Raw genomic sequence first — 11,799 nt, 5'->3', positions numbered from 1 at the left:
TTCCTGATCAGGGAAATGCAAATCAAAATGACCCTGAGATTCCAACTTACACCAATCAGAATGGCTAAGATCAAAACCTCAGGTGAAAACATATGTTGGAGAGGATGTGGAAAAAGAGGAATACTCCTCCATTGCTGGTGGAATTGCAAATTGGTACAACCACTCTGGAAATCAATCTGGAGTTTCTTCAGAAAATTGAAAATAGATATTTCTGAAGACCCAGCTATACCACACTTGGAAATATACTCAAAAGATGCCCTACCATGCCACAGGGGTACGTGTTCCACTGTGTTCATAGCAGCCTTATTTGTGATATCCAGAAGCTGGAAACAACCTAGATATCCCATGACAGAAGAATGGATTCAGGAAATGTGGTTCATTTATACAATGGAATACTACTCAACTGTTAATAACAAGGACAACCTGAGCTTTGCAGGCAATTGAATAGATTTAGAAAATATCATCATGAGTGAAGTAGCTCAGACCAGACCCCAAAGGAAATGTGTGGTATATACTCAGTAATAAGTAGATATTAGCAAAAAAACCAACCAACCAAGCAAACAAACAAACAAACAAACAAACAAAAGACAGAATACCTGAGATACAGTCCATAGAACTCAAAAAGGTCAACAAGCTGAAGTGCCAAGTGAGGACGCCTCAGTTTCACTTGCAAGAGAGAAGACAGCAATCACAAGTGAAGAGGGAGGGAGGGACCTGGGAAGGAAAGTAGACATGGCAGGGAAGAAGAGGAAGAGGGGAGAGAGGAGAACCTGATCTGACATTTGTGGAGGGAAAAGGATTGAAGCCCTGAGAGCCAGCAAAAAGAATGGGAATAGGCAACCTTAGAAGATAGGCTGGGGGGACCCTCCAGGATGCACCGGAGACCTGGGAGTTGAGATACTCACAGGACTAAAAGGAAGGGACCCTAGATAAAATGCCTGACAGTAGGGAGAGGGAACTTATAGAACCTACCTTCAGCAGGAGGACAGAACTTCAAAAGAGTGAGAGGGGATCCATCCCAAAGTCATAACTCTGACCCATAATTGTTCCTGTCTGAAAGAATACGGGAATGGAAATGGAGAGGAGCTTGAGGAAAAGAAGGCCCAGCGACAGATTCAAAGTGGGATCCAGTGCAAGGGAAGGTCCCAAGGCCTGGCACTATTACTGATGCTATAGAGCGCTCACAAAAAGGGACCTAGCATGAGAACACTCCGGGAGACCCAACAAGCATCTGAAAGAGTCAGATGCAGATAATTGCACCCAACCAATGAACAGAAACAGCTGACCCCTGCTGTTGAATTAGGGAAGGCTGAATGAAGCTGAGGGCATCCTTGTAGGAGGTCCAGCAGTCTCAATTAATCTGGACCCCCGGAATGTCTCAAACACTGGGCCACCAAACAGACAGCATACGCCAGATGATATGAGGCCCCTAGTACACATACAATAAAGCACTGTCAGGTCTGTGTTCAGTCAGAGGTGATACACCTAACTTTCAAGAGACTGGAGGCCCCAGGAAGTTTAGAGGTCAGATGGGGTGGGGTTTAGCAATATCCACGTGGAAACGGGGGGGGGGGGCGGGGGGGGAATGGTATGGCATGTGGAACAGTTGGAGGGTAGACAGGGGTTGGCAGGGTGGAGAATAAAATATGGAGTGTATAAAAATAATTAATTTTTTAAAATTATATTAAAAAAGAATAATAGGAAAAGAAGAGAGTGAAGATTCCAAACTCCAAGGACCAGAAAAATGTCTTAAGCAAGATCATAGAAGAAAATTTCCCCAACCTAAAGCGAGAGATGGCCATAAATGTACAAAAAGCCAAATAGATTGGACCAGAAAGAAAAATCCTCTCATCACATAATAATAAACATACTAAATATATACAACAAAGAAAATATTAAAAGTTGTAAGAGAAAAAGGCCAAGTAACATAAAATTGCAGACCTATTAGAATGACACCAGGCTTCTCAAAAGTCTACAAAAGTCAAAAGAGCCTGGATAGAGATCATGCAGACCTTAAGAGAACAAAAAACGTCAACTCAGGCTTCAGACGACTTCAAAACTCTCAATCATCATAGATGAAGAAACCAGAACATTCCATGACAAAAGCAAATTTAAGCAATACCTACCTACCAATCATCCATGATCAAAGCAATCATCCACCATGATCAAGTAGGCTTCATCACAGAGATGCAGGGATGGTTCAATATACAGAAATCTATCAATGTAATCCACTATATGAAGGAACTCAAATGAAAAAAAAAAAACACATTATCACTTCATTAGATGCTGAGAAAGTATTTGACAAAATCCATCACCCCTTCATGATACACGTAATCCACTATATAAAAAAAACACTCAAAGAAAAAAATCACATGACCATTTCATTAGATGCAGAGAAAGTATTTGACAAAATCCAATACCCTTTATGATAAAAGTCTTGGAAAGATCATAAATTCAAGGACCATACCTGATAATAGAAAAGCAATAAACAGCAAAGCAGTAGCCAACATCAAACTAAATGGAGAGAAACTTGAAGCAATCCCTCTAAAATCAAGAACTAGACAAGGCTGTCCATTCTCCCCCTACGTGTTCAATATAGTACTCAAAAACCTAGCAAAAGCAATTAGACAACAAAAGAAAGTAAAATGCAAACAAATTGGAATGGAAGAAATCAAAATATCATTATTTGTAGAAGATATTTGCCTAAGGGAGTACTACTCAGTTATTAAAAACAACAAATTCATGGAATTATTAGGCAAATGGGTGGAACTAGAAAATATCATCCTGAGTGAGGTAACCCAGTCACAAAAGAACACACATTTCATGCACTCACTAAAAAGTGGATATTAGCCCAGAAGCTTGGAGCACCCAAGATAGCATTCATAGACCAAATGAAGCTCAAGAAGAAGGAAGACTTCAGTACTTCTTAGAAGGGGGAACTAAATACCCACAGGAGGAGATACAGAGACAAAATGTGGAGCAGAGACTGAAGGGAAGGCCATCAGGAGACTGCCCCACTTGGGGATTCATCTCTCATACAGTCACCAAACCCAGACACTATTGTGGATGTCAGCAAGTGCTTCCTGAAAGGAAGATGATATGGCTGTCTCCTGAGAGGCCCTGTAGGTGCCTGACAAATACAGAAGTGCATACTCACAGCCAACTAATGAACTAAGCACAGGGTCCCCAATGGAGGAGCTAGAGAAAGGGCCCAGGGAGCTGAAGGATCTTGCAGCCTTGTAGGAGGAGCAAAAATATGAACCAACCAACACCCCCGGAACTCCCAGGGACTAAACTACCAACCAAAGAGAACACATGGGGGAACCCATGGCTCCAGCCACATATGTTGAAGGGGATGGCCCTGTCAGACCTCAATGAGAGGAGAGGCCCTGGGTCCTGTGAAGGGTCCACGTCCCAGTGACAGGGAACGCCAGGATAGGGAAGCAGGTGTGGGTGGGGTAGTAAGCAGGTGGAGGAGGGATGGGATAGGGGTTTTTGGAGGGGAAATGAGGAGAGGGGATAACATTTGAAATGTGAATAAAGAAAATATCTAATAAAAAATGAGTGAAATAAAAAGTAACAAACACATTGAAAGTAAGAGCATTGTTACATCAGAGCAGGAGGAGGGAGCAAGATTAAAAGGAGAATGTAGAGTTTAATATCTTAAATATAAGGCAACTTTATAAAATAAGAGCAATATGCACAATGCAGAGAGAAAGAGGGAAAAAGAAGAAACTACAGAGTGGAAGGAGCAGGTAGGACCCTCCTTACCACAGGACAGAACAGGTATTTTCTTGATAGCAAGGCAAGCTTAGTCATACTAAAGAGGACAAAGCGTTCTGCTATGGACTTGGGTTAAATTCATTTAGCAACAAACTTGAAGAAGCTTTTCTTTCTCTATGCAATAAAGATTGGAGCTCATTTTTCATCCAGAATGAATGAGTTCATTCTGCGCTGGTGCTTGATCTTTTGCTCCAAATGCATTTGTAAGTATAGATGTGTGTGTGTGTGTGTGTGTGTGTGTGTGTGTGTGTGTGTGTGTGTAATTATGAGATAAGGATATAGCTTGGCCCAACTGGTTTTAATGGAGATATATGAATGTGTAAGCATGAATCCATATATAATTTTATGTGAGTTTATCCATATTTACTTATGTAAAAACATTCTTCTGCAAATTTGACTCTCTTCTTCTGGTTCAATAGAAGTTTATTGCTCCAAATGCCCCCCCCCCCAGACAAACAAGCAAGAGGCATCTGGACACGAGGGGAAGGGTTCCAGCAAGCAATCCCTTACTTAATCCACTGCTGTTTTAAAATGAGGTGCTAAGTGCCAGTCTGATTTGAAGATGCTATAATTTTGGTTGTATGGTTTTGGCTTCTTTATCAAAAGACAAGTCTGTGTCTTTGATTGTATTCGGTTGATTAAACTGACTGTCCATGTCCACTATCATGCAATTTATATCACTGTTGCTCTGTAGTACAGCTTGAGGTCAGGGATGGTGATTCTTCCAGAAGTCTTGTTCAGAATTTTTTCTTTCATCCTGGTTTTTTGTTTTTCCATGTGAAACTGAGAATTGCTCTTTCCATGTCAGTAAATTATTGTGTTGCTATTTTGATGGGGATTGTATTGAATTAGTAGATTTCTTTTAGTAAGATGCCCATTTTTACTGTATTAAACCTACCAATCCATGAGAATGGGAGACCTTTCCATCCACTGATTTCCCAGCATGGTAATTCTAAAACTTCCTTCTTTCATGATCTACTGTCTGAGAAATCGAAAGTCCCACCTCTGTCTCCCTGTCCAGTCATTTGCTACCAGCAAATTTATTTAGCATTTAGCACATTCTGGGAGGAAGGACAGTGTCTCACACTTAGACATGCAAATTCTCCTATAATTTGGCTACCCCATTAAGATAATATTAGCAATAAACCAAATCTACAACTGTATATTCTTACTTGTAAGTGGATATTAGCCAAAGAGTAAAGAAGAAGGTTGAGGATTGACTCGGCTGGCATCAGAGGTGAGTGCCTGGGCAGGGCCATGCTGCACCACTTCTGATGGGGTGGAACAAACCCTTCAGGTTCCGGGATGCACTGCCTCATCAGGTGTCCTAGGATCCCGCTGGATGGAGGAGACCGGGCTCGGGAGGCCAAACTCAACTGGTCCATCCACAGCGTGTGGGGCGGAGGCCCTGGAGTCTGAGCTGGAGGCACCACCGAGGAGTGGCCTGGCTCGCAGGAGGCGCTGCTGTGGCTGCTGCTGCCAGTTGCTGCCACGGGCACGCTGGGTGGTGGCTTCCTCCTCCTGCTCCTGGACATGAGTGGCAATGACCTCGCAGCTCTGGGACCAGAGCTGCTGACATTGAGCAGCCCGCGCATGCTTCTGGCCAGGAACAACCGGCTGGGCGGCCCAGGCTTGCTGCCCAAGGGCCTGCTTGGCCCATTCGCTGCTCTGCTGCAACCTCCAGGTGCTCAACCTCAGCTGCAGCAGCTTCCAGGAGCTGCCCGCCTAGCTGCTGGAGCTGCCAGAGTCTATGGGGGTCAGAAGAGGGCACCAGATCCCCTTGAACTGGAGTTAGAAGGTGCTGCTGTGAGCTTCTGTGTGGGTGCTGGGATCTGAACCCCCATCCTCTGCAAGTGCACTGAGCGCTCCCAACCCCAGAGTCCACTCTCCAGTCCCTCATCACATTAAAGGTTGAGGCAAGGACTCTCACTCAACCTGGAGCTGTGCAGTCCTGTTGGACTGGCCAGCAAGCTGCAGTCCTGGGTTAAGGAATGCACTGCCTCCTTTGATGTGATTATTAGGGTGGCTAAGGTCCTCTGGCTTGCACAGTGGGCACCGTCCTGGCTGACCGTCTCCCCAGCTCCTTAGGCAGCTTCTAGTTATTAGCTGTGTTATGGATGTGCACGCCTTGGATATTTTTTGTTATTGCAAAGCCGTGACTCTTGTCTGTGTCTGTTTGTGACTGTACTTAAGATCAAACCTACAGCTGTGACTCGACACCGAGTCACAGGGACAGTGGATACTGAGGTAATTGTCTATTTCATGGCTCACATGAGGGAACTGAGGGTGGACCTGTTAGAATGAGGTCTGTGGTCTGCATAGCGGTCAACAGGATTGGACATACATTTCACTTTTGTTTTCTGGGTGCTGTGGTGGGGCTGGGGACTCTGCCTTAGCCTTATTGTATCTGCTAAGGTTGGAGAGCAGCTCTGGGGGTGCCCCGGTTGGGGAATGACTCTTCAGAGTCTCCAAAGCATAGGTCTTGGCTGCCGCTCGAGCAGTGACTAATATCTTTGTAAGATGAGGTGATGACCAACAACCCAGACCGCCAGCTGTCACAGCAGTGGCTGCGACTGTAGTATTGGGAGCCTGACTGTGTGATCCTGCGGGCCGTGGCTGCTCCAGGAGCAGGCAGGGGTTAGAGTTGGTGAACTGAGGATCAGGAGGGGAGACAGTTGCTCCAGGGCCTCCTGAGGGAGTGTCCCATGTGCAAGCCTTCCCTCAGGTTAAATTTTGTTTCTCAATTTTAGTTTTATCTTATGTATATGGGTGGTTTGCCTGCATATTTCCGTATACCACATGCATGGCCGGTAATCGTGGAAGCCAGAATTGAGAACCAAAGTTACAGATAGTTGTGAGCCAACATGTGGGTGCTGGAAATTGAACTGAGGTCCTTTGGAAGAGCAGCCAGTGCTCTTAACAGTTACACCATCTCTCCAGTTCCCCTCGGGTTAAATTTTTATTTTTATTCCAGGGGATCTGTATTAGATTCTGAAAACTCACAAGGTAGTCCACACACAACAGTTTGTAACTTCAGTTCCAGGGGATCTGACGCCTCCTTCTGGCTTCTGCAGGCATTGCATGCATGTGGTACACAGAGATGTGTCAAAACACCCATACACATACAATAAAAATAAGTCCTAAAGACAATTTATTTTTATTAATTTTAAGTGTGTGTGTGTGTGTGTGTGTGTGTGTGTGAGCTTGGCAGTGGTGGGGCACGCCTTAATCCCAGTGCTTGGGGGGCAGAGGCAGATGGATTTCTGAGTTTGAAGCCAGCCTGGCCTACAGAGTGAGTTGCAGGACAGCCAGGGCTACACAGAGAAACCCTGTCTTGAAAAAAACAAAACAAAAAAAAAAAAAAACAAAACAAAAATGTGTGTGTGTGTGTGTGTGTGTGTGTGTGCATGACTACAGGTACCCTCAGAGGCCAAAGGTCTCAGATTTCCTGTAGTCGGAGTTATAGGGAGTTGTGAAGAGTAGGATGTGGGCGCCAGGAACTGAACTTGGGTCCTCTGCAGAAGCAGTCAGGGCTCTTAACTGCTGAGCCACCTCTCTGGCCCTGTTTGCCTGAGTTTTGAGTTGCACTCCTCCGTGGATGCCAGCTCCCCAAGGAGCTTGTGGCTCTGCCTCTGGGTCTCCAAGACCTGAGCTGCTGTCCTTTCTCTCAGGCTGTCCCTCTACTCTGGCCACTACTCCTTTGGCATGTACTGCATGTTGTTCCTGGCGGTGAGTACCCATCTCCTTCCCGGGGGACCTTATGGGGCCACGCCTTCCCTGGGCCTTGGTCTTCCCTTCTGCACAATGGGGTGTGTGGAGGAGGCACTAAGGGTGGGAGGCCTTGCGACTTTCACCCCGGGCTGGGCAGGCTGTGGACACTCGTTGGCCCAGCTGACAGCAGGCTGATGTCCTGATAGCTGTACGTGCAGGCCCGGCTCTGCTGGAAGTGGGCCCGCCTGCTGAGGCCCACCTTTCAGTTCTTCTTGGTGGCTTTTGCCATCTATGTGGGCTATACCCGAGTGTCTGACCACAAGCACCACTGGAGTGATGTCCTCGTCGGCCTCCTGCAGGGAGCCCTGGTGGCCTGCCTCACAGTGAGTGCTGCTTGCCTGACCTATAGGATCTGCTCCCCGCCTCTGATGCCCCGCGACCTCTGCCTGCTGTTCTGTCTCCCAGAGCTCGCCCCTTGTTGCTACTTTTGTTTCCAACCCAATTCCCCAGTAAAAGAAATGTCAATCGCTTAACAAAACAAGCTACAAGCCTAGATTGGGCAGATCTCCCGCTACACTACCCTATGCCCATCTATATTAGTCCATGTAACTTGCAGTTTCTCCAGGCCAGGAGCTTCTCTGCAGCCTAGCTGTGGATCCCCGTAGCCCCTCCCCTCCTATTTATCCCCCGTGGCTCCTCCCCTCGATTCTCAGCTCCTCCCCCTTCCTCCTGACCAATCATTGGCTCAAGCCTTTATTTGAAAAGTTAAGGTGGACTGGGCAAAGAAAATGCCCACACTTCAACTACAGGCAAATGCTGTCCAGAAAGGACAAAGGAACCTAGAAAAGCCAACTGTCAAGCTCTGCCAAGACCGAGTAAGCCAAGTCCTTCATAATTCCTGCTTCACATAAGTGTGTCAGATTCACTGGGCCAAAGGCTGAAGATAGATGTTCCAAAGTTATAGAGACATTACTGGGGAGTGTCCAGGAATCCGGCTGTCTCTGTCATTTCTATAATTTTGGGGAAGCTATGTCCCTGTCCTTCCTGTACACTCAGGTAAATTTTTATTCCTTCTCAAGTCTCTGATGGGGTTGAAAACTACAGAGTCTCACATTTAAGCTTGAGATATTTAGGATTTAAGAAGATGTTGTAGGTCTACAGGGATGTTTTAGGCTGGTAATGCAAATTAGGATAAAATTTGAGTTAGGCACAAAATTTCGAATACACCGAAATTGGACATATAATAGAAAATTTTTCCTTAATTGTCAAATACTATGGATTGAACATTATGAATGTAAATCCTACCAAACAGTTTCTATAAATGGCTCATAATTGTTATAATTGTATTCAGTTTATATTTTAAAGGAAAAGATCCTCTTATTGGACTAAAGGGGAATTGTAGAGAGAATATCTTGTGTATTGTATGGATGTATCACCTGACAATTAAAAAGCTTATGGTCTATGGCTTAGGCATAAAATAGGAAGCTGGACACCGAGGAGGCAGAAGGAATTCTGGGATAGAGACAGATGATAAGATTGGCCTGGGAAGATGCGAGGAGATGGATGCATGGTACCTGAGCACAGGTAACCAGCCATGTGGCAGAATGTACATTAAAAAATTGGGTTATCTAAATTATGATCTAGTAAGAGTTGACCCTAGCTATACGGCCAAGGTATTTTGAGTCTGAGTCTTATTTCTGGGAGCATAGGGGCTGGGAAGATTCCAGATAAAACATCTACACTCTTTCCCAAAGAAAGAGTGACCCTTAACAGAGGCCCGAACAAAGGGAAACCGAGGGGAGAGGGAGAGAGAGTGTTGGGTGGAGAGGCATATACGTGGAAGCAGGGGGAAGGAGGAGGGAGACGGTTTGGGGTTCTTAGGGGAGGGGGGATATCAGTAAAGGTTTTACCATTGGCAATGTAAATAAAGATGATATTCAATTAAAAAAAGGTAAAAAAAAAAGAAAAGAAAGAAAAGTTAAGGTGGGGAGAAGGTTCCCAAGGCAAATCCTCATCTGCAGCCCCTCTGAGGAGTAGAATTGGCATCAAACAGACCCTCACTGCTGGCCCCACCCATCCACATGAATACCCCCCCCCCTCAGCTTCTCCCTCAGGGCCCCCAGAAGATGTCCTTTGTCTTCCAGTCCTACTCACTGCCTATCCCCCTCCCCAGGTCCGCTATGTTTCAGATTTCTTCAAATCCCGGCCGCCCCAGCCCTGCCAGGAGGGTGAAGAGCCAGAGCGCAAGCCCAGTCTGTCGCTGACGCTGACCCTTGGTGACCGACCCTAGCTGCTATGGAAGCTGGAAAGTCACCCGTGGGCCAGTCATGTGTTGGCCCCATGCCCCTGATCAGGCACTCCTGGCTTTGGAGCTGTCCCGGGGTCCTGGCTGGTGACTGTGGACCAGGGTCTTGGGTGCCTGTGTGGCCCTGAGTGTGGGCAGGGCCCATCGTCAGCATTCCTTGACTCTCACATGGCCTCAAAAGATGCGGTCCTGCTCGGAGGGCTTCTCTGGTCACCAGTGGATTTTCGAGGAGGGCCATCCCAGCATGGCCCCGGGAATGGTTGGCCTGAGACTGTTCACGAAGTCAGCACCCTCCCTGACAGCCCTGAAGGTGATAAATACTTTGTTTGCCTGCCTGGACAGGTGGCCTTGGGAAGATGGCTGCCAACCCTTGGACTGCCTGGAAGGTCACACATTGCTTTTGGTCTGAAACCTTTCCTCAAGCCTGTGGAAGATTACTGCTCGGGGCCTCCAAGCCCCTCCCTCAGGCTTGATGTGCTGTGCTGTCCCCACTCTGACCATGTGGACCAAATGTGTAGCCAGGCATTGGAAGTAGGTCCTCCTGGGTCTGCCCTTCCTGATTGTTTCAAAACACTTTAAGTTACTGTCTCATGGGAGGGTGTGTTATAAACTTTGTACCAAATGTCTCTGCTGTGCATGTTGCTTTTCAAGCTCTCCTGGTGAGGTAGAAGGTCCTCCTGCACCTATCTAACCTCTCAGTGCATCATAGTGCAGGACCTGCCAGTCTTAGCAGAGACTTGGGGGACAGAGAGACCTGTCCTGGGTGTCTTGTATATAGGCCAAGACAGAGGCCTCATAGCCACTGTGGCCTTCTTCTGTGCGTGGTGGATACTTAACCTAGGTCCAGCTTAGAAAACCGAGACCCTTCACGGTCAGTGCTGGTTAGGTGCCTGATCGTGCTCCCAGGGTGCCTGGCCGGTCTCCCAGGGGCAGCAGGAGGGGTGCAGGTCTTGCTGTATCCCAGGACAAGGTGTGTGTTTCTCTGGGAATGGGCGGGCTCCTTATGTCCTTCAGGTCTTTGGGTCTGGGAGCATGGGGGGACAGTCAAAAGTACCGACTCCCCCCTCCATTTCTTTCTTCTCCTTAGAGGCTGGGTCAGGATCCTCTGTATGCCACTGGCAGACACTAAAATCCAGGAGGCCCAAGGAATTCAGCCCAACTCAGAGAGCATGCCGGATGCCTCTGCCCTTGGTTGCTGGTGTTCAGCCTTTGACAGCCTGCATTTTCACGGGGATCCTCCCTGTTAAGTGATTGCGTGTCAGCATCCTCCAGCCAATGCTCTGCACTGTAGGGTCCCACAGGTCCCAGATGTTCTGTTAGAGGCAGAAGTTCCCAGTGAAAAGGCAGGCTCACATCCTGAGCACAGCAGGGCTCTGCTTGTACAGATCTTCTGTTTGGCCTGACTGCAGTTGAACTGAACCTCTCCCAGGCACCCATGCCTGCCTCTGCCTCATTGCCCAGTGCTGGCTCTGTTTAGCAGGCACAGAGACTGTGGGTGTGGACACGTGCCTGTGACACTGGCACTGGGCAGCTGAGGTATTAGAATGGGGAGTGTGATATCAGCTTGGGTGACAGTGATTCTCCTGTGTGCCTGCGCATGTTCGTGTGTGTGTGTGTGTGTGTGTGTGTGTGTGTGTGTGTGTGTGTGTGTGTGTGTGTGTTTGCCTGTGGAAGTCAGAGGGCAACCTCAAGTGTCCATTCTTAGATGTTTTCTTTCTTTCTTTCTTTTTTTCTTTCTTTCCTTCTTTCTTTCTTTCTTTCTTTCTTTCTTTCTTTCTTTCTTTCTTTCTTTCTTTCTTTCTTTCTTTCTTTCTTTCTTTCTTTCTTTCTTTCTTTCCTCTTCTTCTTCTTCTTCTTCTTCTTCTTCTTCTTCTTCTTCTTCTTCTTCTTCTTCTTCTTCTTCTTCTTCTTCTTCTTCTTCTTCTTCTTCCTCTTCTTCTTCTTCTTCTTCTTCTTTTAATAAAACAAAGTCTCTAATTGGCCTGGAACCTCACCAAGTA

The 11,799-nt window shown here is 46.7% G+C and overlaps 1 protein-coding gene across 1 annotated transcript; it reads left to right on the top strand.

The window, feature by feature from the left end:
- Positions 1-5,316: 5,316 nt before the first annotated feature.
- LOC127670634 (phospholipid phosphatase 2-like) lies at positions 5,317-10,103 on the top strand. Its single transcript, XM_052165099.1, has 5 exons — positions 5,317-5,539; positions 5,990-6,077; positions 7,455-7,512; positions 7,701-7,877; positions 9,668-10,103. Exons 1-5 carry the CDS (start codon positions 5,317-5,319, stop codon positions 9,782-9,784), a joined length of 663 nt encoding a protein of 220 aa, XP_052021059.1. The 3' UTR covers positions 9,785-10,103.
- Positions 10,104-11,799: the final 1,696 nt, after the last annotated feature.

Source organism: Apodemus sylvaticus, chromosome 20 (genome assembly GCF_947179515.1).
Source record: "Apodemus sylvaticus chromosome 20, mApoSyl1.1, whole genome shotgun sequence".
Taxonomy (NCBI): Eukaryota; Metazoa; Chordata; class Mammalia; order Rodentia; family Muridae; genus Apodemus; species Apodemus sylvaticus.
Note: the sequence above shows the minus strand (reverse complement) of the source record. Positions and strands in the feature narration are given on the sequence as shown.